This window comes from Ischnura elegans, chromosome 7 (genome assembly GCF_921293095.1).
Source record: "Ischnura elegans chromosome 7, ioIscEleg1.1, whole genome shotgun sequence".
NCBI lineage: Eukaryota > Metazoa > Arthropoda > Insecta > Odonata > Coenagrionidae > Ischnura > Ischnura elegans.
The window spans coordinates 45782499-45809995 of record NC_060252.1 but is presented as its reverse complement, the minus strand read 5'-3'; the positions used below and the strand labels follow the sequence as shown (position 1 = coordinate 45809995).

Sequence of the window (27497 nt, the reverse complement as noted above, 5' to 3'; positions counted from 1 at the left end):
TCAAAAATCGATAGTTAGGCACAGAATTGGGTTGGGAGTCGAGGAGTCACAACATATTTAAGTGGTAGAAAAACGTGCTGAGTTGGTCTATCGCGGTGTAGTCAGAGAATAGCGCCACATTTTTCCGTCACGGATGGCATATCCCAGGACCGGATCTACTAAAAAATCTTTGGGTCTGCACATGCCAGAGCTTAAAATACTCGGTGAATGACGTTCCCTTGCCTGTATCCCCGTTTCCTCCTTCGTCTTCTTCATACCTCTCCCTCGGTTCGAACTCGTAAAGTTATTGCCATTTGTTTTTCTTTGGTTCTTTTTACCCGGGAAGAAGAATGTTCATTCATGCCGTCGTGGGAACTTTTTTTCGTGTATTTTTAATTTCGTCGTTGCCAGTGCGTGAGGCTACCTTTTGTTACACCTCAGTGATATTCGCTTGGCTCGGCAGTTGTCCATTAATTAACCTGAGCTTACATGTTTCACAAGTTTTCGTGTAATGCGTTTTCATCAAGTGGTGTTAAATATCGTAGTCACATAACTTTTTGATAGGTTCAATTTACTCGGGTATTCTTGACCTTATAATGGAATGTGAGAATGGAAGTGTAGCCTGGTCAAATTTATTTATATTTATTTATCTTTTCCTTTTTGTTGAATTCTTTCAACTCTCTGACTTTTCAGGTAATATTATCGTTTCTCTGCCTAGAATCGTTGAAGATTTATCATGTTTCAACGTATTTTTTATTTTACTCATTGAAATATTTTTCTAGCTTCTGAATCCCAATGGATAATATACCGGTATTGAATTCTATTTCGGTTTAGAGTTTCTGTTGAAAGCATTTTACGATACGCTTCATATAGTCATCACGAGAGATTTTTATTCCTCAAATTAAAGAAGGGTGTAGTAAGAGACAATGATTTGTGATAATTATATGGGTACGCGAAAAATATCTACTGTATTTACATATTCTTTGCCACGTTGATATGATCCTCACAATCAAGTTATTTGTTTTCCTTCGCTTTAAATCGATTTTTTGTGATAGCTCCCGTATTTTCTCGATGAAACCTTTCCGTGATCGAAAATAAAAGTAATGCACTTCTTGAGTTTCTCTATTCGTGTTTAATCAGCATAACCGGGGTTTCATAACATTTGTATCTTCCTCTGTTATGTAGGTAACTGTGTTATGAATCCAAGATCATGCCATGTCAACATAAATGGCAAACCTTACGAAGCTTAATATTTAAATCTTCCATAAATCAATTAACTTCTCGTTCATTCATTTTTTTCCTAAGACGACCGTCTCGTGATAATCCTTCCATTTACATTTCCCGTGCTGCTATATTAGTTTGATTCGATTAGGCTTATGAAATTTTCACGTACAATCTCGTAATTGTTTTCACTGATCATGTCTGCGTCGTCATGTGAAATGCTAGCTGAGCGACACCCATTTTACCTTCGTTGGGTGTCTTTGGGGCTTGATGGGCTGTAAAGCATTCTGCACTCGTGCCGGGGTCGCGGGCTGTATAAATAGGTTCCCAGCGAGTGGAAGTCTTTGTAACCGGCGATTGTGTTGAATTTATTTGCAATGGTAAAGATAACAGTGCGTCACCGTGGGGGGAAACCTAATTTATTTTTGGGTTCTTGTCGCTGCTCGCAGTATTCCTACTCGCTCAGCGGTGGAATATGTAATCGCATTCAAGGTATCGTCGTACTTGGCTCTTGTAATACAAGACATCGGTTCCGTTTTTATAAAAATATTCCCATCCACTAAGGTTCTCTCAGTGTTAAGCAAATGAAAGAGGTGCATCTCTTTATTTGGTTGACTTCGTTAAATTTTTCGCGTTTGATAGTGGAAGGCCTAAGTGTGCAAAGAATTAAGCATGTTAATATACGTAAAGATTTTGGCGAAAACTAGCGTGATGTTTAAATTCTAATTGATTAGTATCCCGATGATATGCAAGGAGAAGAGTTTTCGATAATTCATCCGTGCATTGATCGTGCAAGGTAGATGACCCGCGAAGTCGATCAGAATGTCGCCCACTAGCTCAAAAATTTTGGAGTTTGTGAGGCCTGGAGTTCAGTGAACCGTCGCATAGAAACCGTCACATTCGTTTTCCTGTTAAAACCAAGTAGAATGTGCTGTGTAGAATTATGTTTTACTTAAATTATTTACTTGAAGTAGTTAACGGTAGGCCTCTAGAATGATGTAGTGACTACGTTGTTGGGGGTTGTAAGTGTACGATGTGGTATGAGTTTCATATAATTTTAAGCAAGGATGAAGAGGGTCTCGTGAAGCATTGTTACTGCTTGAATTCAGTGTGTGTCTGTGACTTTTGACCGCTTCCACATTGGTAAATTTACTTCGAGCATGTGGAAAATAGATCTATGGTGTATTAAAACACGCTTCATATTTTAATTTCGGCGAAATGAGGTTTATTAGAAGCAGATTGCCATTAGCTTTTCACGGATTTTTGATAAATTTGTTTCCTAGCATCTTAGTTTGACGGCAATGCTTTACCATGGATTCAATTAGGATTCGTCTGAAAGCACGTAGAATGTGGCTGTGGAAACCAGTTGCTTTCGTATATTGTGATTTTTTTCTGTTATTGAGCATGCTTTGAGTAGCTATAAGCTCAAGTATGTTTTGACTTTGTGTTGAGAACATTCGGGTATAAGAGACTAGGTAGTTCGAGTGGAGGTACTGAGGGTGCAGATTATTATGCCATTGAAATGGTTGCTTTGAAATTGTGGTCATTACTGAGTATAACCTATCTAGCGTGACCATTTCTCCAGTCAGATCTCGAGCTCTCCCCTCCATTTTTCTCCATATTTTCTCGTTTCGCACCTTTTATGATATTTGTTGTTGACCTGTACTATAATACTATTGTTATGATGTTTCATAGCCTCTTAAAAGTATTTTTTCCGGTCGGCCATGATCTATATGCTTGAACATGGATCCATTGGGACAAGGTTTTACCCCTCCTAAACTTAAAAATCTCATCATCATTACTAGTCATTAATCCTGAGATTGGTTAGACGAAGTTATCCACTCCATTCTTCTATCAGCTCTCCTTTTATTAGTGATATAATTCTTCTTTTGTACATCCTTCGTCGCCTGCTATATGAAACTACTCCGCGGTCTTCCTCTGTTGTTTCTCTATTTCTCCTGTCCTTCAATTGTACTTACGTCAGATTATCGAGTCTTATGATGTGGCCGTTAAAGGTGTCCAGTCGTCTACCCAAGGTTTTCAAAAGCCTTCTCTCCTACTCTACTTAATAGTTCGACGTTACACGATCTTCGCATTTGATTTTCGTCATTATTCCTGAACATCACTTTAGAAAGCATCCAAACATTGATTTCTCTGCTGCTGTCAACATACAATATGTCATAATTATAGTAAAGAGGCGAAAGTTTTCTTTTCATTCATGGCTGCCGTAAAAAAAAGGCCTATAATTTTCTCTGTGGGCACGGAGGTTTGTTATAGGCCCAGGAAACGTCAGGGTATTTTTAATGGATTTGAGGAAATGTCAGGGAGTCTCTCCAAGGTCAGAGGAAATTTGTCATAGCGTGTGAATCATAATATCCGCCATGATTGACGGGCTTACTGGTGCTTGTGTTCTTGACGCGAAAAATTTTCCGTTAGTAATGCATTAATTTGATCTGAATCCTTGAGTTACTCACCATATTTTGACTATAGGCCGACTGTAATTAATTTTGCGTATTCCATTTTCGACTAAGTAATTTTGCTTAGTTCATTAAGCTAGTTTTTTCCTGTGTTAATGCTAAAGACATCATTTGATTAATCAATTCAAATTTAATGCCATATTTTGACTTAATTTGGATTAAATAAAGTTTGCTAGTGCACCTTTTCTATGCCTTCATCCTTATGAAATTCGATCTTAAAATAATTTATATGTATTTGTAAGTGATGGGTGTAATTTAAAGGCTCATATTCTTAAAAAATTATTAAGTAGTCGAAAGTAAAGTGTGAAAAAGTCGGGGGCAATGAAGGTTCTTGTCGGGGAATGAATTTTGAAGCAATCATTTTTTCCTTGTTTCCTCCGCTTTTTTATGTTTGTTCACGACGGGTTCGCCTGCCCATTCCTCCAGTGCCTTCTGGTCAGTAACTGTCGTCATCAGACATCAAACCAGAAGATGCTGGCGGGATTGCCGACGAAACTGTCGTCCTCAGTCATCAAATAACGCGGTGAAAACCCGGAAAAAATTAACGCAACAACTTTGCTTCTCTGAAGCGGAAGCCATTGCAATTAAATGAATTTTGATTTCGCGAGTCAGGTGCGTCAGTCTCGTCTTGAGGTAGTCATCCGGTCCATAGGTTTGCGACCACTTTCGCATTCTTCTTCCTTCTAGTTCCTTATCTCTCTATCCCACCTCCCCTTCGGCATCTTTATTTCTGGGTGCCGCGGGGCCAGAAGTCAGGTGCGTCCCCGTCGGGAGCGGCTCCCGCGGTCGCTGCGGCCGGCTCCCGCTCACTCGTGCATCCGTTCTTATAAATATAGGCTCTGCTGCCCCGTTGTCGGCTCTCCCGCGTAAGAGCTGCGGTCCCCCCCCGCGCCACGGTCTCTCATCCACCCCGGAGTTGGACGCGGAACATTGTGTGCGGAACCCAAAAGTTTCGGGTGATCGAGGAAAATCGCCAAGGTGTCGCGTTTAAAGGTCAAAATTGAATTCGCCTTTCTTTTGTCTGCCACGAGCCACTCCACCCATACTTTTCCTCTGGGTTTTTGGCTTGGGGTATCATCGCGTTGTATTTCACGGGATCCTTGCGAGGCAGGCTGATATACCGAATTAGAACTTGATGGAAGATCGGCGTGATATGCTTGAAAGGTCGGCACTTTGACTGGATTTCTTTTACAAGGCCATTACTGTGGCTGATGTGAAGAGTATTGTAGAATTTTGGGGAGATGAAAAGTATTTTAGAATTGTGGGTAGCATTTTTTGTCCTCTCTTCTCATCTTAAGTTTTAAGAATGAAATTTATGGGTTAAAAGATGTCCCTGAATTGTCTTTTTCCCTTTCAGTTGTAGTTTTCGTGTCTGGGAAATGAAATTTTAGCGAAGTATTTTTTAACTTCCCTTTGATATGCCGAGTATTGAGTATGCCACTGGTGCCTGAAATCGTTAATATCATTTTTCAATTCAGGTCACGCTTGTCGCACGTCACCCTGATTTGAAAGGGCAATGATTGTAGATCTTTTCAATTTCATGAAGTCTTTGGCTGAACGCTTCACTAAAGCTAGGAGGCCTTGCAAATATCAGTGTTGGCGGAAAGGTTCAATTCTCTCTTCATAATTTTGCTGAATTGCACATCAGTATTCATTTATTCCCGAGCTCGATTTTAGCCAAACAGGTTGTTTATAGTCTAGAAGTATATCTCTTTTCTTACTTTCGCGTACTTCAGCTGCGTTCATGATATCTTTGCAAAAGATTTGAAAGGTTCCTTGTTTTTATAAATTACTGATTTTGCGTTGATGAGTGGACGCTGAGGATCGCTAACCCATGCTTTATTCCTGATTCTTCAACGAAATCCTAAAATTTCACAGATTTCAAGTGTATGCATTTTATCCGTCCTTCTGCGTCGAGATCAATTAAATCTAAAGGGTCTTTTCCTATTACAGCAGACTCCCGATTATCCGGCTGCGGTTTATCCGGGTTGCGGATTATCCGTGCATGATTTTAACTCTCGCTCAATTTTTCCCGCTATCTTATAAAAAAATAAAATTGGACCCAAAATTATCGGAATTACTGCATTAATGCTAGGGTACACCAGGCTTATCATTTCCGTCAGAATCCCGTTCGTTAAACGGAAGCGATCGCGCGCTAGCTGCATTCAAGGGATCACCGAGTTCGTGTTTTCCAAGCCTAGCAGTGCGCGAACGCACTCCGTGATCACGGATACACGTCCGGCAGCAGTTGCAACCCGGGCAACTTGTGCGAGACGCGACTGCGTGGCGTGGTGCCTGACGATGTAGTTTCCGACGTCGAGCAGTTGTTTTGAAGCGTTTGTGCAAATCACTTTTCTGTATCCGCGATCACACAGCTACGATAGTGTGGTTTTCGAAACCAGGCCTTACATGGAGCATTAATAATACGAGTACAACCATGTTATTGCCGCTAAAAAGATCGCGAACTGGCGAAGAAAGCTCTCATTGAGTCCGGGAAGCACGCTAATAAAGCAGAATAATGGCATAAATAATAATATATTGTTTGTTTTACGTAAATTATGATCATTACAAGACATTGGATTTGATGTTTGGGTTATCCGTGTTTTCCGATTATTCGTGCCGTCCTTCCCCATCATTAGCCCGGATAATCGGGAGTCTACTGTATTACTAAGTGTAAAATAAGTCATCTAGCCTCTCGTTTCCTCTGTCATCGGTCCATTCCAATCCTCTGATCTCGCATATCCCTGCGTGTACCCTCTGTTTAGTCTCGTCATAAACAGGCTCGTTCGACAATTTTCCTTTAATGTAGATAGTGATGGGTATTAAAAATAAGGGTACAGATATTTTCTCCGTTTTTAATCCGTCGCCCACTTTTCGAGTTATTCGCAACAAAAAATTGACTGCTTTAACCCTTTCGCAGATAATATAATGACATCACGAACGTTTATCGTGCGACTCAGTGCTTCTCCACAACTCTTCAGTCTTGCCCATCAGTCTTACGTGGTTCGTTGTCATTTGCACTCTAGTAAGCGTTTATTTCCGTTGAAGATCGGGACTTTTTAAACGGGTTAATGAGCCAACTCCAATGACGTCACAAACCCTTGAAATGTGAGCAGCAAAGTTTGAATTGTTTCATTTTAAGATTTTAGAAAATAGTACAATGAAGAATCTTTTTTTTTCGTTTTCACTATCTTTCCCTACCACCCAACGAATTATTTTTATAAATTCCTATTTCTTTTGCACAGTATTTTGTCCTCAATCATGCCATTGGAAGTTCTCCCTCCAATCCTATTACCTATAATTATTGCCATTTTATCTCCAGACGCTCCTTTTGTCTCTTACGGTATCGGTAAGTATAGTTATCACAGAGGAAGTCATGGGTATGACCTATTAGAAAGAGCGAATTGAATTCATGATGTAAGGAAATTTTACGGCCTTGTCTGGGGACCGTTTTCACGATCGGTGGAAACGGTCTTTCCCTGCCTTACACGCGGTTTGGATATATTACTTTGATGTCGCAAAAGGCTTGAAGCCGTTCGGGGCAAGCTCTCTTCCTTGCCTCTCGCGATTTTATCCTTCCTCGTTGGCGAAGGGGCGAGTGAATGTTGAAGCTATGCCAGTGTATGTTGCCGGTTTCTTGGGGAGGAGGGGAAGGGTGCACCTCGTCATTCTTTTATTGGCGCTCGCGTGGCCCCCCATGCCAAAAGGAAGGCGGTCGTGATTAAGGGAGGCACTGAGTGTTCTTTGGCTGGGCGGCAGCAACCGTTCGCGAGTCAGCTGGGACCACACGCCGATCTTGTGATCTCGCCGATGGGCGGAATACGCTCACGGTATAATTCCTATGCGCGAATAGCAAGTTACGGAAGTGCTCCGGGTGAATGTTTTGTGAGTAGGGCGTATGACTCAGAGCCATACTTTCTTGGATGACAAAGTACCCCTAATTAGATGTCGTTCTTCCGTCTTTTCATATGTTTACTGCTATTTATCGAAGTAGCAATAATGGTTTGAATGAAAAAGTATCGCCAGAAACCATTAACTTTTAGCAATAATGTATTAATTTTGTCGATTATCTTCCGTCGTCACTTCACCACGCTACCTCGTTTTGCCTTGAGAAGAATAGAAAATTCGCGAAATCTCTTTTGCAAAATCATTTATCGGCAAGCTAGATGATTTGAAAGGCTGAAATGGAGGTAAATTACTTGAAGATAAATTTGTCTCCATCAATTTATTTGAAGTCCCTGTTTCTTCAATGAAGCGTGTTATGATGCTCACTTGTGCTACCTATCTCATAATATCTGACCCGAATTCCCTCCTAGCGTTACCATTCGATAGATCAGCGTACGTCTTCCTTCTGTTCCCCTCGCTGTTGGTGTGTAGTATTTATTAGCTTTCTTAGCTGCTTTTATCATTTAAATATTCATCCCCTCATTCTTCGATACGCGCCCCTGTTGCACCATCTACTTCATCGCGCTTTCTTATGTCCCTTCTTTATTTCCCATCTCTGTCATGTCCGAGTCTTTCTTCCCGTCGTGCTTGTCAGCCTTCCATCACTCATAATCAGTTCCACGTCATACTTTCATCTAGAACCCAACATATTTTTCCTCGTTCCCTTTTCATTTAATCATTTTTTATACGCCTCACCCCAATCTCATGTGTAATTGTATATTTTAATTTGACTGTATGCAAAGAATATCAGTAATCTTTGCAAATGACGGTGACTGCTAAGCCCGAGTACTGAACGAATCCTATTTTGCCTGAAGTTGCTTAGCGTTACACTTGCAACGTAACAGAATTCTATCGTCATAGGTCGTACTGTTTTTATGAAATAAATTATGCCGGGCGTTACTTTTGTAATTATAGCGTCGTAAGATATCAAAATGTTCGCCTTTGTATTTTCTACTCTTCTTATTGTCTACAGTGAATTGACTTTTTTCCCCGGCCTGATATCAGCATGTACACTCTACTTCTTCTTTGTTCCTTATGTTGCCAGATCATTGAAAATATACATTAATCACAGTGAAAATAAAAGAAAAATAAGTTGAATTTCATGAGTAAGTTTTTTTTTGCAAGTCATTAAAATCTTCAGTTCGGCAATCTCCCTACTTCATTCCATGCATATATTTTCTTCATTCCTTATCGCTACCCTGCATTCTTCCCGCTGCTGTTTGTCATAGACCAGTTAGTGGCAGAATATATTCGCCCGCTGAGCTTTCTGAGATACTAATTTTTTTTCATGTACGTACAATTCTAAGCATATGACGAGGAATTAATTTCAGACAATTATTTCCCCTTACCAATTATTGACATATTGTGGTCGTTGTGAAAGTTAATGTTTCCCTGATTCTCTTTCGCGTGTCCCATGCATCAGAGCCGAGGAAATCCTAGTCGTGAAGTAGATGCTGACGTAGCTCGTAGACTGTCACGGACTTAAAATACTGTTTGGAACCACGAGGCATAATGATCCTCAGCAAGTAAGTCTTCTGCTGGAGTTATGACTAGACGCGGGGCTGTCACTCGTTTCTTCCCGTTCATAAATCTAATGGAGGGGGGGAAGTTCTGGTACACACAAGCACCCATGCCGTGACTAGAGCGCTCACTTATAAAGATTTTTCCTCAAAAACAGGTGTTTTAGGTTAATCGTAAGGTTTTAGTTTTACTTAGTTAATGGGCCTTAATTAGCATCCCCGCGATAGATCTTACAGATCCCCTTCAATGCAGAAACTACAGTGTTTGTAGACCTAAAACATCGGAGAACTCAGATTCTGTTTTCAGGCAATTAATAATTGAATTATTTTTTCTTGATGATTGTATATATATATATACATATATGACTTCTTGACGAAAATATGGCATTTTGTACCTGATGATAGCGAAGTAAGGTCGCTGAAACGCGTCGTACCAAATAAATTACTGTGGACATGCACTAAGTTTGCTCTTCATTTATCATTATTTTTTCTTGTTCATGTATGACTTTATGACTTGCGTACAGCTTTCTCGAGATCTATTGTTCCCTTTTATGCCTTTTTTCTGATTTCTTTCCCGTGAAGAGTTGGAAGTTTTTTCTTTGCCATTTTACTCTTGTAGAAATGTCCTCCCATCTTCCTTGGGAATGGCGTGCCGTGCACCTGGAAGGAGACCAAAAGCCGCTTTTTGTTAGCGTCCGTCGTAGACTACACCTTTCTTGTCACATCACGTCTAAATGCTCCATTTGTTTGAGAACTTGCCTCGGAAACCTCTCCTCTCGCCTTTTAATGATGCGTGATTTCGTATCGGACCTCGCGTTCCAGTTTTTTTTTGCTGCAAGTTGGCCGTCCCTATTTGCCATCTGGTTTTATTTCGCCCGTGTTCCCTCCCTCCATGGGACTTCGTGGGGACTATTTTAAGGACCACGAAGAAAACAGTAAGGAAAGGCCGTGTCATAGAACAGGCGCTTGACACTTCGTTTTTAGTAAATGCCAATCGAAGCCCAATAGAGTTCATCCTTTCTCTCCGTATGCTTGTCTCAATCTGTCGTGAATCATGTGCAAAATGGAAGGCTCATGCCACTTTTAGCTTTATCCTGTTTTAATTTGTGGTGCTAAATCCCTGTAATGGCGTTATTTGACGTTAGATTTGTCGCTTGTGCATCCTACGAAGTCTGACCCTCTTGGCATCTAAAATAACTGCTGATTTAGCCATCGAGGAAGTGGAAGCTCATACGTAATGGTGCTTCCCTCTGTTGTAATTTAATTTTCAATAGAAATTTTAGGTATTATTCTTCTTGTGTACTAACTCAAGAGGGCCTTAGTAAAGGCTTGAATAGCAACCCATCCCATCTTTGTGTTTCGGGACCTACATTGCTTCAAAGGACGCGATATTCCCGCCACAGTGGTATTTTATAAGTTTTCGTGTCTCATTACTTTTTTTAAACTTCAGCTTTCGTCTTTAAATTCAGGGGGTGTACAGATAAGACCTTTTTAAACAATTGCATGCGCCTCAATTAGGAAAATGTTATGCCTGAGAAAGTAATTACGTGTTAAATATTCCATTTTGATGTAAAGGTACGAGCTGAAGATAGTCGACTTAATGTACCTAGAAGTCTTCAATATGATTTTTGAAGTTTTAAACGAATAATACGTTACAAAGAAGAGTGGTCGAACGGAAGTAACCGTCCTCTCAACTTTGATGCATTGGAACCGATGATTTATTGTGGCTCGGCCCTTATAGGATGAACGGATACTTTTTTACCCATTTATAAATTGATTTGATTTGCGTTTACCTCTCTCATATATCCTTTCCAGAGGAACATGATGATTCCTCTGTGTGTTCTTTTAGATAGCACTCATTTGGGTTTTTTATTTCAGCGTAGGCAAACGAAAAGTTATATTTATTTCGTAGGTTTGGTAGGAGTATTTCGCGACACCGCCTGTCTTTTTATATTCCTTGTTTATCAGTGGATCGGACGGCCATTGTTACTATCTAAAATATTACGTTTGACTCTTCGGGATTACCCTTTATTATTCCAATTTCATTTCCTTTTGTAAAAAGAATGTGACTTCCCTCTCTGAATTCTCGTGCAGCGTGCTAGTATATTTTAATCATGTGAAGCTAATCTTATCGTCTTTTCGATATTTTCATGATTCTTTTGTCCATTCATTCTTGCCTTTCCCTTATGTTCGTTAACTCCATACCCAATACCTTCCATATCGCTGCGTGAAAGTTAATCCTCGCAGAAATATCGGTTATATTTGCTTACTTTGTAATCGTATTTTCTGACCTGTACCAGCAGAACAATTGGTCTCAACTTATTACAAGAAGGGCTCGGCACCGCTCTGAAAAAATGACTACACCAGTCGTAAAATTTAATGGGTTCTTTCTATTACCTCTTCTTGGCTCTAGCACAACAAGCTTTGCCAAGTCTTGCATAAGAAGCTCCTGGATCATCCCTTTCGGTAAGAATTTTAGTGACAGCTAAATTATAGCAAACGATTATGAAATGGTCCAAGTGTTATTTTGTAGAAGCAGTATTTTTGTAGAAAATAAATTTGAGTGAATTTTTTAAAAGATATTCGTGCAGAAGATTATGTATTATATCCTTTTCTACAAGAATTCTTTTATAGTTTTCCATATGTTCTTTTATACTTAAGTAAAATGAAAAGGATAATTAATGCATGGGGAATGGTTGATCTTCTCTAAAATGCTATTCAATGGATTTTTACATTAGAGTTCGTTTCAGTTCTACTAAGGCTTGGTGACGTTGGACTATGACCAAAGTCTATGGCTAAAAATAAAATATTCACGTTGAATATTTGCCGAAGTGCCTCAGTTGTGTGGCCAAGCTCAAGATTATCGAACGCGGTAGTCATATCTAACGTTCTTGAATGGTCTAGTTACGCACACTCGTACGCATGGAAATGAGTTTTTGGTGTCTGTGGCTTAAGTAATTGATAGGTCTTCATTCTGTCATTCATAATGGCGTAAAGAGTGCTTCATATGTTTTGTACATTATTTCGCCGGATCACTTAGAATATCCATCTTAACCAGTAGTGAAATTCAACGGCATTCACTATCGGTTATAAATCGCTCGAGTTCCCAATATAGAATTATGTCAAAGGATAACCTGTATACAATTTCCCGGTTACACTAGTTTTTTTTATCCGTGATATGGGTGGTTCGATTTTATTATGAATGCTTTAATATCATTAGATAAAGTTCAACTTTGATGTAGTCCTTCAATCAAGTCACCAAATATTACGAGAAACGTGAATAATGAAGAATTGAAAATTGGACGGTAACAGGATGCAGTGCAGAGACTCATAATAGTGCATACGCATTGATTAACGTATGGGTTGTGATGCATGTCGATATCGAATGTAACTTAGTGGTTATTAGTTCGTTGGCCTTCCTTTTTTTTTTTTACTTGAAATGGTGTGTAGATTTTGAGATGGGATGGTTAAAAATACCATTTTAGAAATGGTTTAGTTGATCTACCTTATGTTCTTGTCGTTGTCAGCATTTAACAAACTCCGCAGTCTAATTCAGGATTCCGTCATTTGAAACTGACGGACGCCAAATGTTAACCGTTATTTGATCATATCATCTTCCTTTTTGTTGATTCGTAGTAAGTGATTCTTTAGCTAAATACGGCTAAATTATGGTAATCATTCAGTGCTACAATCCGAAGGCTAGATGTGGTGATGGAGGGACTGCCTCATTTTGATGATATATTTATGTATTGATTGCCAAACAATACTAAAAGTCCTTCGATCACCTATATATGATCAATAAATCGCCCTTCACATAGTCCCACGTTTCTGTTATATTCGGATCGCAGTATTATCACATTCTTTTTTAACCTTTTTTTTTTAATGCTGTTGGTTATCAATGCCTATTCTGACTAAGGATCCATTAGTATAACAGCTAAGTTTCAACATTTGTATCCTGAAGTTTCTTTTTGCTGTTTCGTCCAGACGGTGTTTATGTTATTAGTATATAATTTCCGCGTTCGAGTTAAGTCTTGTAGACATCGCGGATCTTTTTCTGAGAATCAAGGAGTGCACCAAATGTCTCCGTTAAAAGTCATTGGCTTCTTTGCGTTTGTTTTTTTACATATTGCACTTTATTGATTAGAGGTGAGTTGTCAAAAGAGTTAATTACCTGGTTGTAATTAAACTGCTGCGTGTATTTTCTCAGCTATTACGTCAAGTTTGTGATCTATATCGCATCCTAGAAAAATAGTGTAATTGCGAAAAGCACACGTGGAATATCAGTAGCACTTCATTTCAAGAGATCTTTCTGTACTTATTAGCATTTATTGGCTACAGTGCTACCAGGACTTTTTTCTGAAAAGGGGTGTCGTATAGCGTTTCGTGGATAGTCCATTTTGGAACACCGTGTATACAGTCCAGTTCCCATCTTCTTAATGACGAATATGCATATAATTTAGACGAAATATTAACGCATGGTTTATTTTATGGAAGTTTCTGGAGTGAATTGGAACGCGTTAATTGTAAATGTAAGTTACTATTTTCGAGAATGCATGAATTCAAAATGTTTATATCATGAGCGGTAACAGTTCCGTTGTTTACCCTATGCATGGCGGGTTTCCTGATTGGGAAATACGGGTTTTCTGGATAAATTCGAATAGTATTCTCCTGAAATACTTAACAGTTAACCATATTGTCAGATCGTTCGTTTATTGAACAGGCCTAGTTCTAGTTTTTTTTTTCTTTTATCATGGGTACCTTCGTGTTTCATGATTTCCATTTATCGTTTTCGGTGTTTTTTTCATTCTTTTGTTGCAGTGCTACGAGTGCTCCACCATTATAACGTTAGGGGCTACGTTAGGTGTCTGCACCGTGAGTAGAAACAGATTGATTGCAGAAAATGAGCTTCATTACAAAGTATAGGCATTTAGCTAGCTTGCATTTTCATATCTTTCACCCTTGACATTTCATAAAACGAATATTTTATTTTCCCGATTTGTGAAAATGCTTCACGTTGAAATTAAAAAAAGATGTATACGGAATACTTAAATGAGAATTGCTGGTTTGTTTCTTTCATGAAAGACAACGCTTATAATTGCGCTGATCTCTTCAGTTGTGATACCCCTTAAAATCTCATTTGGAGCGTTTGAGCCGTCTCACGGAGTTTTCCCTCGGTCGTTTTTGGTTCTGTTACGCAGACTAAATGTTTCGCTTTTCGCTGAATTGAATCACCGCCTCGTTAAGTGGAAAGTGGAAGAGAGCTTCAGGAAGTCGTTTGAAAGTGAAATTGTGGCAAGAGGTATACGGGTGGAATGCGGAGGGGACTATTTTTGAAGGAGTCGGGAACGGCGGTAGCTGCACGTCTTCCCGGAACATCTGATCGCGGCGAATTGGTTGCTCTAGCCGCGGAAAATTTCAGGGTACTCTTCGCTTTACCGTCAAAAATGGGTGAAGAATACCTGCTTTTCTTGCGGCTTTCGGAACATTTATCCTTTTTAAGTACGTCTTATTTGAAATAGAATGTTCATTATGTTTGTTTCATTCGAAGTTAAATCGTAAAAGTTAACCTACTGTTAATGTCGAGCTGTTTTAATGAATATAGGAATGATTATTGGCGTTTTATTACTCGTATACCGTGAAATACCCTTCATAAATAATTTACTGTTTATATTCTGCTCTGTCTAATTCCTGACTTGTGAGGGCACCTTAGAAATGTTTCTCTGTCACCAGTGGCTTATTACCATGAGTCACGCGTCATCGCTGGTTTATTATGTATGGATTGTAGTTAACTCATTCAAGCTATTCATTCATTCATAAACTCATTCAAGTCGGTTTGGAAAATGCTCGCTCTTGTCTGCAGAGACAGTCATCTTTAGTATTTACCTATGATGAAAACTTTTCATATCAAGTGATTACTTTTTTCACTTATTCATATCGTTATAATTCGGCTGCCTTAGTTAAAGGTTCTCTACACTGCGTCCAACAGTAAATAACAGTTATATTCAAGAAGGTTAAACTGCCTACCTTTATCCCGAAAAACGTGGGTACACACTGTAATTTTTGCTCACCTGACACGTTATTCTTGTGCTGCCCAGGGGATTGTGATGTGATCATAGTTTTTCTCGTAATTCTTCACCCTGTGGGGTATCCAATATACTGAAAACTCCAATAGGTTTTAATTTGTAACTGTTGATTGCTATTGGTTGGAAGTACGTTCGGAATATGTTGTGTTTATAAATTTTATTCGGACGACAATACGAGACCTCTCAATGAGTCATCGGAGTGAATCATGTCGAGCCCAACAAATTCCAATCGCTTTGCAACCGGACGGAATCTACTGTTCGAAATCAAATCCGTTCGGATATAATTCCAATCGCTGTCAAGGACTCCCTCTTTGGCGGCGATAGCTTCAAGATATCTGAATTGCTTGGATTTGTTCACCTTTGAAAAAAATTATTGGCAGGTTTTTGCAGCATGAAATTAAATGCAATTTAAACCGTGTTAAATACTTGTGCGTGTAATAACTATAGTGATGTTTGAGTTTATCTTGAAAGTGGTTAAAGCTAGTATGTCAAGTGCGGCTCCGCGATTTCAATGATTTTACGCTTACCACATGGAAACGATCGATATGTACTTCGATGAGTAGTCAAATTAGGATTCCTTGTTCGTAATAATCCCATTGTCTTAGACATTATTTAAGTATGAATTATCTCTACGGTGAGGTTTCCAACCTCTACGGTAAGTCCTTGTTAGTCTTTGAAGTATGAGCTGAAATTCAGCTATTTTTTTTATGATTTGCGATCCAACTTTTTATAGCCGTGGATAATTTGATGTTAAATAAGTTTGTCTAAATTGGTGAGCTCTGTACGTTGTCTTTATTGCACTGCGTTGGAGTGGTTACAAGAAGCAGCTGTTTTGCTGTACGTCCAACCTGACTTGCTTGTACTCAGAAATTGTATATTCTTGAATCATGCTGCTTTCCTGCTGCTCACTGTTGATCGTGTTGTTGCGTGCCTTGATCGGCCTTCGTTGTGTTTATTTTCTGGAGCAACCCCTCCACGTAGTCGCCAGTCCTGACAAACAGTGCTATCATCGAGCCTCTCCGAAATCACCTTGGAGGACTCGGTAACGTTATCCAGATCCAAACAAAAATCGCTGACCTACCCTCACGTCACGGTATTGGGTATCCTGAATGGTATAATTTTAAAATGAACGCATGATATGTTCGGGTGTTGCCTGAATGTTACTGTTAGAATTGTTTCAGTGCATTTTTATTAGACTCCAACATGATTGTGGTAATTGATAACACGAGAATCCTGCATTTCAGTTGTTTTAAAAAGTGATATTTTTGATGTATGGATCTGGTGTATGGACTTAGGAAAGTTCAAATTTTTGTAAATGATTTAATTTTCGATTAAATTTTATTATTATTTTATTAAACATCTCTTTTTTTAATATTTCGTGTAGTTCACGGTATCGTAAATGCCTAGTAGATTTGACCGGCAATTGGGATCTACATCTGCATAATACCACGCAAGCCGCCTAAAAGGCGTGTGGCAAGGGATGTTTGGACACCACATTTTCACAGACAAAAAGGAAGTGTTCTAAGGAAATTACGACTAGCATTTATTAAAGTCCTTTATAGTTCGGGGGAAAAGCAAATCCCCATGTCTATCCGTTCGGCAAAACATCTCTCTTAATTCATCGCTTCTATCGGACCTGGAAATATAGTGGGGCTCTAATATTATGTTCTCCGTGTCTCTCTTAAAGATATCCATTCTCAAGTGTTCAAGCAATCTAAGCCTATCTCGCAGCCTCCGAGTCTCCCGCGGCTCCCAGCCTAATTCGCTTAACATCTGGGTAACGCTGTCTGTATGCCCGTAGCGGTTTTTGACAAACCGCTACGGCCTTCCTTTGTATTTTATTCAGTTCGCGGATTAAGTCTTTCCGCACCGGATCCCATACGTTCGCTTCATATTCAAGGTGCGGCCTGACGAGTTTGAAATAGCACCTTTATTTTACTTACTCATCCGAAAATCTTCCCACAATACGCTTGACGAATCCTAATTTCTTCTGGCCGCAAATATTCCTTATAAGTGTTCCCCATTAGAAGTTCGGGGTTATCGTAACTCCCAGGTACTTCACTTCGTCTGTTGCCTTTATGATAATACCATCCACAGCATAAACATGGTTATAGTCGGACGAACTCTGCAAAAAAATGTACCGACTTTCATTTTCTCAGATTAAGTTCGAGTCCCTACTCTTGGCTCCACAAATGAACATTGTTTAAATCGATGGTTGAATTTCATAGTCTGAGTGATCACTAATTTCGCGATAGATGACAGCGTTGTAAGCAAATAAACGTATTTGACTGCCGATTTGGGAGCAGAGGTCATTAATGTATATAATGAACCAAAGGGGGCCTATTACGCTTCCTTGTGGAACACCTGATGTCATTTTTTACCGAACACCTTATTTCCCGATTGTATAAAAAACAAGCTATTTATCGTAAAATTCAACAAGTGGGACTCCAAGTCCCTTACAATGACCCAACAGATAGAACCCTCAAAACGACAGTTTATATGATGGCAGCTGTAGCGTTTGTTCCAGTTGAAGACGTTGAAACAACTTTCGAGCTTCTAAGAAAGTACGCGGATAAAAATATTCCCAGACTTGAGCCAATTATGAAATATTTTCAAGAAACATACGTTATTGGTGTAAAAGCTGTTGGCAGACGACGCGCTGTTCCTCCTCGATACCCTCCTAGTCTATGGAATCAACATGAAGCTACAAGGGCAGGTTATGCAACAACAAATAATGCATCTGAAGGTTGGAATAACCGATTTAGGTTACTAGTCGGGAAAAACCACCCGGATTTATACTCAGCTGTAAAAGAGCTGCAGAAAGAACTAGCTGACACGGAGATTGCCTTGATTGAATTAAGTGTTGGGAAAAGTATCAAGGGCAAGCCAAAAAAGAAATGGTACGACATGCACGAGAGGCTGAAATCGGTTGTAGAAGAATATGAAGATTACAAGAACGATAGGAATTTTCTTGAATTTCTTAGAGCTATCGCGCACAATATAATTTTATAAAAAAATGATGTATCTTGTGTATGAATATATTTGGTTATGAAAAATATGAACTCATTTTTATACAATCGGGAAATAAGGTGTTCGGTAAAAATGTTTCGGAGAAAAGGGTTTCGGGAAAAAAGCTTTCGGGAGAGAGGACGCGTTACGATTCGGGAAAAAATTCTTTCGGGAAAAAGGTCGTCGGAAAAAACTATTCGGGAAAACGGTCGGGTACGGAGCCATTTCTTTTTGCAGGTCGATGTTATCAGTGGAGAGAGTCCAGCATTTCGAGACCTGCCTCGAAATTATGCATTTTTGCGCTAAATGTAATGCTTATTTTCCTTGCGGTAGTTTTGTATTCCTTGCAAACTTCGTACACTAAGAATGCTGTACGGTGTGAAGCGAAAGGAAATATCTATCAGATTGTCATATCTGTATACTAGACCAAATTTGGCTTCTTTTCGTGGAAGTTTTTTTTTATTGCAAAAACTTAGCTCTTTACCTCAGTATTTAACTTTACTGCTAATTTTACTACTCTACAATATTTTCAAGAGAATTTAGGCCTGATGATGCCATAGAGCGGTGTAATTATGAGTAGCTACAGTTGCAAAAATATTGTAAAAAATTGTTCAATAAATATATTTATTTTAATTGATGCTGTCTCGGGAAATTATGAAGAAATAACTTCAGATTCCGCCCTCAATCCTATTTCACTACGTGGGATTCTTTCTAGGAAAGTATTATTTCGGCCCTCCGGAAACTGTTATTTGGGCAGCACTTAAGCTCTCACCGGTGCCAGAGGGCTGTTACGTCAGTGGTGGCCTAGACTAGGGCGTTCCATTGAGCGCTGATGTCTGTCATCTGGAGTGAGAGAATCCCTCGTCGGCACTGGAGCGGACGTATGAGCCGAGAGAGGGACCCAGTTCTAAATATACCGGCCAGGAGTACAAACTTGATCGTAGCGCTTAACGAAACTCCACCTTCCATCCCAACTTGGCCGATTTACTCATGATTCAAGTCCCCGAAACTCGTGGGCACTTATTTCAGGACGGACCCTATCTGAGTTTGCCTACAGTGTTCCTTCCTTTTTGTCTTCCTTTTTCAAGCGAATTTAGGACAGCATTGTCCTCTCTTACAATTAACTTGAGTGACAATCACAAACATCCATGCCCTGGATGGTTATCAATCCACCCAGGCGGGATTCTAACCCGCGACCTACAGGTCGGGGACTTCACCGCAGCGCCACCGAGGCCGGCAGTGTTCGGAGAAAGTGTAGTAATTTTCTTTTGGAAGCAAGCCACCTCCTTTAGGAATGGTGGACAGAGAATCGTCTGGGACTACTTGTTTTTTTACTAATTCAAATCATAACATGGGGAATCATTATTCGTGTAGTAGGGGGAGAACATGGTTTCTCCACTAAGAATACGCGTCACTACCGCTCGACCAGTCGTGTTTTGGCCTGCTTTAAACTTGCGATATCATCTTGAAAATTATGCGTATTCGCAGTTAACCCTTATAAGGTTGATAATGGTCTATTATGTATACCCTGATTTTTTTCAAAATGATGACGTAAGTTTGAAACAAGTAATACATCAGGAAATTAATTTTTAAATGCGTCCTGTCAAGAGGGAGCGATGCGTCCTTATCAACAATTTCGGAGCGAAGGACGCCAAACAAACCTCTTCCTTGCGACCCATCTGACGGAGAACTTATGCTACTCGTGGAGACTTGCGTAATTACCAATGGTTGTAAGCTTGCCAGTTCGATGATGAGTCTAATTGGCTATGTAACGTTACCCAACCGCAGCCAGGTTTTGAAAGTCGGCGTAGGGAATAGGGAAACGTGTCATCAAAAAATACGATAGTTCTCGTGTCTGTTCGGCGAAATTCAGTCCTTTTGCTTTATACGACACCAGTGTTTGTAGCTATCTAAATTCGGATTTTCGAAAATACCATGACTTCTCAATATCGGGATTTTCACTTCTTTCTGGATGGCGCCGGGTTTTTTCCACGCGAGACTGTGCGAAAAAATGTATATTTCGCCGCATCGAGTCGAAAAAGCGGCGCCTGTATAAATCGCCCTCGTCCCTGTACGCTTTTCTTAGATGGGATGCGGCTTTTAATTCCGTCTCGATTCTTGGCAGTGGACCTCGGCGCGCAGTCCGCCAACTCTGAATCCGATATGCGCTCTCACCCCTATTCCCTTGCCCCCCTCTTTCCCTGGAAGACCGCGACGGAAAGTTTCGTCTCCCGTGCCCTGTGATCGAACCGGGGACGTACCGGCATCGGCGACAGGTCACGGTCGCGATGGGTCGGTTCAAGCTTAAGAATGCGGCGCCGGGAGTTGTGCAATTCATTTGTTTTTTTTAAGTAATATGAGTTCCTCGCCGGTGATCTGGGAGTTGCCCCTAGGAAACTGATATTCTTGAAGTCCCAGAGCTTTTTCTGGTCTTTTAAATTGGTTTAAATAGCCTAATTGTGTTCTCCTAATTTCTTTCTCCCATCTAGGCGTACAAGGTAAGAATTACTCGGTTAAAGCGTGCTTCGTTCTGAGTCAATTGCTCGTAAACTTCAGGTATTCGTTCATATCAGTAAAGTTATTGTAAATATTTTGAACTATTGATGCTTTTTCAATAGTTTGGCATGAATTTGCTTTCTATCAGTCTATAATCAAGGCTCCTCCATTATTTTGGACGTATGCATCTGAAAAGTTGCCGATCGTATCAGAATCCAACAATGTTATCTGTGCTTTGATCTTTAAGTCTAGTTTTAAATAAATTATTTTATGGGTGCTTGCCATTTGATTCGTAATTCAAGGGTTATGTGCCGTTACTTCATGCCACTTGCGGCCCGGGACTCCTGAAATTCATGGCCCCATCGTTATTTGAGAGCATTGATTGAATAAGTAGATGGCACACCCATATTCTAATGTTGCGTAATGCTATTAGATGACAAACGTGGTCATTTCGCTCTGCCACTGGAAGACGTTTCACGAACGCCGATTCTATTGATAGATTATCCGAGCAGTGCCTATTCATCGAAGTCCACTTCCACTTATTGTTATCTTCAGATCGTAAGTTATGAATGGTGTAGTGCTTTGACTAACACAATGGACTCCCCATGAGATCACTTGAGGGCGGTGAGTATCACTACGCTTTCGCCTCCTCTATCGTGAAATCAGTCGTGCTCAATGAGGTTATACGGGCACCGTAGTTGAGACTAGTCCAGCAGTGATGTCTCATCCCCGGTGGCCTATCGATAATGTGCATCTAAGGCGGTTGATCGGACTTCGACTAACTCTAGATTCGCGACGTCACTTAAGGTGGGGAAGGTCAATACGCTCGAACCACTCAACACGAAATCAGCGGGACCACGCGAGGGCAGACAGTACTGGACGCTCACCAATCCAAACTTGTCCTTCGGTGATGTCACAACTGCGATGACCTATCGGGAACCTGTGTATCCATAGCGGCGGTTCTGGACACTGGAGTCACTTAACTAACATCTAACACGAAACTAACAGTGACCGGCGGGGGTTCACAGTACCGGACGATCACCAATCCAAACTCGAGGCTTGTCCATCGGTGAAATCTCAACGCCGATGGACTATCGGAAACAATGATATCCATATCGTCCTGTCGGGTCCCAGGTGCCACCACACACCGGTCAACCCGTAAGTGAAGGGTGTGGGGTCATCTTCGGGAAGAGGAGGGGGAGTCTTTCCCGGTGGAGGTCGCGGTCACCGTCGAACTCCCTCCACCGGTCACTCTTGGGTGGGTGTGGCTGGTGGCTGAGAGTGTGTGGTCCGCCTACCTTGGAGGAGTAGGATGGCGGCGATGCCGCTGGCCCAGATGAGCCCAGACGGCGAGGCCGGTCTCACCATCGTTGTTGTGGGGTCGCTCGGTCGTTGGTCGAGGTGGAGGAATCGGGGGTCCCTCGCTTGAATCGCTGGCGGCGATAGGAGGCACAGTCGACTGCCGTCGCGCGCCGACCGTTCCCGTTCACCGTGCCTCCTCTTCCCACCACTTCTCACCCTCTTCCCCCCTCCACATCTCCCTGTTTCACTCTTACTCTACCCTCCTCCCTCTCAGCATCCGTGACGACACGAGCGTCATGGCTTTACATCATTCGGCACTCATCGCCTCCGCTCCATTCTCGCGAGATTAGTCCGGCCAGACGTAACTGGGTGTCGCTCCTCCGCGGAGGCTACCATGGGATGATGCGGTTGTGTCAGATAGGAATTACGAAGTTGAGCTGAAATGAATAAGTCGGAATGCAGAAAATCCAAATGATTTTTAGAGTGGAAAGGAAATATTTTTTTCGAAACCGGTTTCACAATTGCATTAGGGAGAGGAGAACAGGTGATAGCCAGCCAAGGGCAGTGCTAGGAGTTAATACCTTCGGTGCTTAACGCCTGATCTGCTGTTGATGATTGCCCTTGGCAATATAAAAATCTGTTTCGGAGATATTTTTTACAGCTTATGTGCCATTAGGATTTCCTGTCTTAGGATTTTTCCGATAGGGAATGGCTTCCAGGGACTCAATCGCTTGTAGCGGAGTTGGTAGGTTACTCCATACCTAACTTTTTATCGTCAGATAAGGTTTTGCTCAAGTGCGCACGAAAAAATCCGTTTAACACTTAAACTAGAGTTTTTGATCAATTTTTTAAGCTTCTCTTTCTCATTAAATTCCTCTATCTTTGTTGCGTGTGTTTCCAGCGAATTGCTTTCTTCAGTTTACATCTCAAAATTGTGCCAGGTCATCTAGCTTTTAGTCTGTGGTGTTTTGTGAGAGTAATAACGTTGACGTGGAAAAATATTTATTTAACCTGGGATAAGTCCTGCAGAAAAGGTGCACAGGTCCATTAGCAATATATTTTCATAGTCAGTGTTACTTTTAGCAAAAGTAATTAAATGTATGTGATGAAAACTTACAGTAATCAGAAATACAGACGTATCAGATTAATGAAAATATTCGATGTCCCTTACTCAATAACATGTGCAATATCTACAATATTTAACTCCTAAGAAAGCCCACAAAATGCATATGACTCATTCGACATTCAAAAGTACTCACAACAATACGATAGCAACTTTGCCCTAACCTTCATTATAATATAAATTACAGGTTAATTCTTATTTATTTTTTGCTTTATGTTTATTTTGATGTGATATCAGTTTGTACGCAATAAACGTCAAGTTACATATGTGATCTTAACCACAAATGTAACTTGACGCACAAATGTGACTTATAAGGGTTGTTTTCCCTTTCCAGAAATGAAACTTGATGACATGATTTAGGTAGGTGAACGGTAGAAGTTAATTTTCGAGCCATCTTGGCCGCTCCCGCGCGCAATAAAAATATATATTTGCAAAATGTGCTGTCCGCTCGTTATATTCGTTATTTTATCTGATGTAAACGAGAAAGGGAATCTTAATTATCACCTATGCTTATTATGCAGTAGCAGTGGGCTTAAATATTTATTACACCCCTTTCTGTGAAATGCAATTTTAACGTATCGCCACCGATGACATGAAATAGTAAGCAGCTGACCAATTTAAAGAATATGGGGGTGTTTTATTTCTCAAATTTTCCTGAAAAGGCATTAAAAACCTGTCTTTTTTTTACGGTGAATTGAACGATGAGAGTTCGATCGGACAGTATGAGTTTATGTACCAGTATAACTTGGGGACCACGAACTGGATTTCGGTTTTGGAGCGTTATCCATTTATAATATCACTATATATCGCTCATGGTTTTAATGTCTTTTCAGGAAAATTTGAGAAGTAAAACATCCCCATATTCTATTAATTGGTCTGCTGCTTACTATTTCATGTCATCGGCGGCGATACGTTAAAATTGCATTTCGCAGAATATCGCTCCTTGTCGTAACTGATGTTGATTCATCTAGCATGTAATTGTATTTAATGTAATGGTAATTAAGGTCGAAGTGGCCGTGTGACTGTTCTGTTTCATACATTTTTTAGACGCTAATTATTGTAATTATCTTGTTCTGGAAAATTCAGCTATATTTCGGTTACATATTCAGCTATATGCATGCCTGCGGCCTGTTTCTCAGAGCTGGTGTGTGTATTGGGAGCAGGAAATAAATTTTGTCCTTTAGATTATTCTTCCTTTATATTTCAATTTTATTTTTTTCCAACTCTGGCCAAAATGAAAATAAATATATTTCGTAGTTAGCCTTTCTTTCGCATTCGCATTCTTATTCCAGTGTAATAGATTATTACATCGCCTTTTTTTTAACCTTTGAAACCTAATGTTCTAGAAAAATTACCAATTCAGTCCTCAAAATTTAAAATTAATTTGCATTTGTTTGCTTATAAAATGGGTAATAAAATAAGGATTTAATTGTTTCATTTTAACTTCTTTTTGCTGCGCATCATGTTTATTTACTTAAGGGTATACATTTCCAAACGAATTCTATGTTAAATAATTTTAGCGTAATTGGACAATCTATAATTGATGGCCGGCATCTTGGCCTTTCATTAATAAGATAATCATAAGAATTCTTATCAGGGTCATTTTATTTTGGTTCGACGGTTTTTAATTTTATGTTTATTTTGTTAGTTTGGCTGAGGCACGTTAATACGCGTTCACCTCCTATTGACAATTTCTTCGACTCGTTAAGTACTCGGTATGGGGTTATAAAATCTTCATTACAGTTTGTATATTTTACTCATTTTTACCGATTTCTGTTATTCAATAATTTTTTATCGTCTTCACAATGTGGAGATACTGCAATATTAATTATTATTACAATTAAATTCTACAGTACAATTTTAATTATTATCAACTTAGTTTTTTCTAGTTGCGTTATTATGAGAAATAGATTCGTGGTTATTATCTTATATAACCCAAGGTTGGGAGAATAGAGATCGGGTAAAGTTAAAGAGGCAGTATAGAGAAAATAGACAGGCTAAAGATTTGGGACTGAAAAATAATAAAAATTTTCGAGTAAAGTCTGCTTCTCATTCGTGTCCATTCCACCTCTTATGTATGCATTTGAAAGGAGTAGTATAGAACTCGCTACAATCCCAATCAGATGCCTGAGAAAGCGCGGTTTTGGTTTTTCTTTTATATATGAAGGCTCTGTGGTTTTTCTCTGATCTTTTGATTTAACTACCAGCATTTATGGCAGAACGTTCTGAGAAAAGAACGGCGCGTTCAGTTTCAATTCTCAGATACAATGCTTATAATTCCATTGAAAGGAGGGCGACTTATACACGATAAGATAACGTGCTTACCAAAAATACACCTATTAATGTGGTAGCACTACCTTTTAACGTGTATTTTTCTCCGATATAGCAGTAGAACTCTCCTATATTATAAAAAGTTACATTACCTGGCCAACCCCGTAAAAACAGATAGAAACCTAAACTTTCTAATCTACCTGCATGAAAATTGGCAATCCTTTGCCTTTCTCCTCGAGATCCTCGTATTTAGAACCTGGACCTCGCGAGTCTATTATATAGGGCGGGAAGTGGTATTTTTGTAACCTTTCGCGCGTTTCTTGTGCTAAGATACGTATTTTTGGGGAAAGGGTTTCTATTCTAGTTTTATTTATGTCTTGCTAACGGTGGAGCCTGCGGAAGGCATCTGCTGGTGAGGATTTGTAGATCCCGTGTTTTCAGAATGGAAACTTATGCTGTGGCGTGAATTGTTAATGAATTAATTTATTTTTCATCTCCAAAGGCATGGGAAAGCTTAAGAAATCGGCTAACCAATGATGATTGTGGATTTTTTTCTAATGACAGTCAGAAATTAAATTAATCCCATTATTCAGTTATGAATATCTTCCGGTTTTCCTTTGGCCGTGCTTGATGCATTTTAATGGTTTAGCCGTCCACAGCTTTCGTATCTTTGGCCTTAGTTACATTCTCCGTTTGATGAGTAAAATAAAAGAATTTTTTGGGCTTACGCCACTAAAGGTTGATTTTATCGCTCTTTCAAATGACATCAATGAAATCTTTTGTAAGAAGTTGAGGTCGAAATGCATTGACCGTAATTTTTTTTCTAATTATGATTTGTATTAATTTATTTCCCAAATTTTTTTGCGTTTCATGAAGTGTGGTTTAGAATGTTGCAATGAAAACGAATACTGAGATTAATGTTACAATTGCCTACGACTTGTTTCCTAGATACGAACTCGCGACTTTCCTTATCCAATGTCATCGAATATGGGTGCCCAGTTTGGGTACCCTGGACTTAGTTTTGAAATTTCTCCCTTTGTCATTTATATTTGTTCTCGCCTTCTGTTTTAAAATCGCTTTGCGTTTATCGCTGGTGTAAGAGTTTTTCCTGCGTGTACATTCTTAATACTCAAGGTTAAAATTAGACAATGAACGATGACTCACTCCTCAATACTCACTAAACATCTTTTTTCCGTGCTCAGTTACAAGTTCATCCGAAAAATTGTCACGGAAACTACTGACCGATTGCAAAAGAATGCGTTGATTTTGAATGTCGGTATTTTTAAATGAAACTGTGGCTAGGTTGTCTTAAAATGACTTTGCCTTCTAGTTGTTGGAGATAAAACATCGCAGATGCTCATCACTTTATTCTTAGAGTAACGCGAACAGTGTTAAGCCTAAAGTCTAATTCCTGCTATGCTTAGTAAAGCATGTCATCAGTTATTGTTTTCACGCCATGTGATTCCTTTTTACACGCTTTTTCTTAACTTGCGTCGGCTTTTGTCTGTTTCATCGATAGAATCTTGTAACTGATTTTTAATCCCATATAGTAATATGCGTGCTAATCCTTACTCACACGTCAGGCTCTTCTACCCTCATTTCTAATAAATCGAGTCAGCACTCACGTTTTACTCTTTGAGTGATGAAAAACTTATTTTTTTTTACTTTTTAGCTCATTTTATGCTCATACGAGAAGGAGATTTTGAACATCAGTGGTGTTTTTTCTCCATAATAAAGCTGGCGAATATACTATTTCGGTCATATTAAGACGTGGCGCAACTCCGTAGTTCGTACCGTATGAAAAATAATAAAAATTGATAAATCATTCTGTCGTATATGCCGTGTATTTATTTTGGAAATGAATCCTTTTTCCCTTTATGTTGTGGATTTAGCGTTTACCCATCGTGGTTAGTGTAGAAATTAGACTAAATCGGTATCCCAGGGGAAGCTTCCATTTTAAATCTGTCACTCACCTGTCGCAATGTATAGATGATGACTTGGATGTCTGCTTAAATCCTTGACCTTGGTCCGTCCCCACCCATCCTCCCTAGAACTGAGGAAAACTTCGGAA

At 39.8% G+C, this 27497-nt stretch overlaps 2 protein-coding genes across 3 annotated transcripts in view; one reads left to right on the top strand and one right to left on the bottom strand.

Moving 5' to 3' along the window:
* Window positions 1-22215, bottom strand: part of LOC124162984 (translation initiation factor IF-2) — a 37961-nt gene extending 15746 nt beyond the window's left edge. The window contains exon 1 of the mRNA XM_046539766.1: window positions 22029-22215. Coding sequence (XP_046395722.1) covers window positions 22029-22098 — 70 coding nt within the window. The 5' untranslated portion in view covers window positions 22099-22215. The remainder of the gene's footprint in view (window positions 1-22028) is intronic.
* Window positions 1-27497, top strand: part of LOC124162985 (putative protein FAM10A4) — an 86860-nt gene that overhangs the window by 26559 nt on the left and 32804 nt on the right. The gene's annotated exons all lie outside the window — the stretch shown is intronic.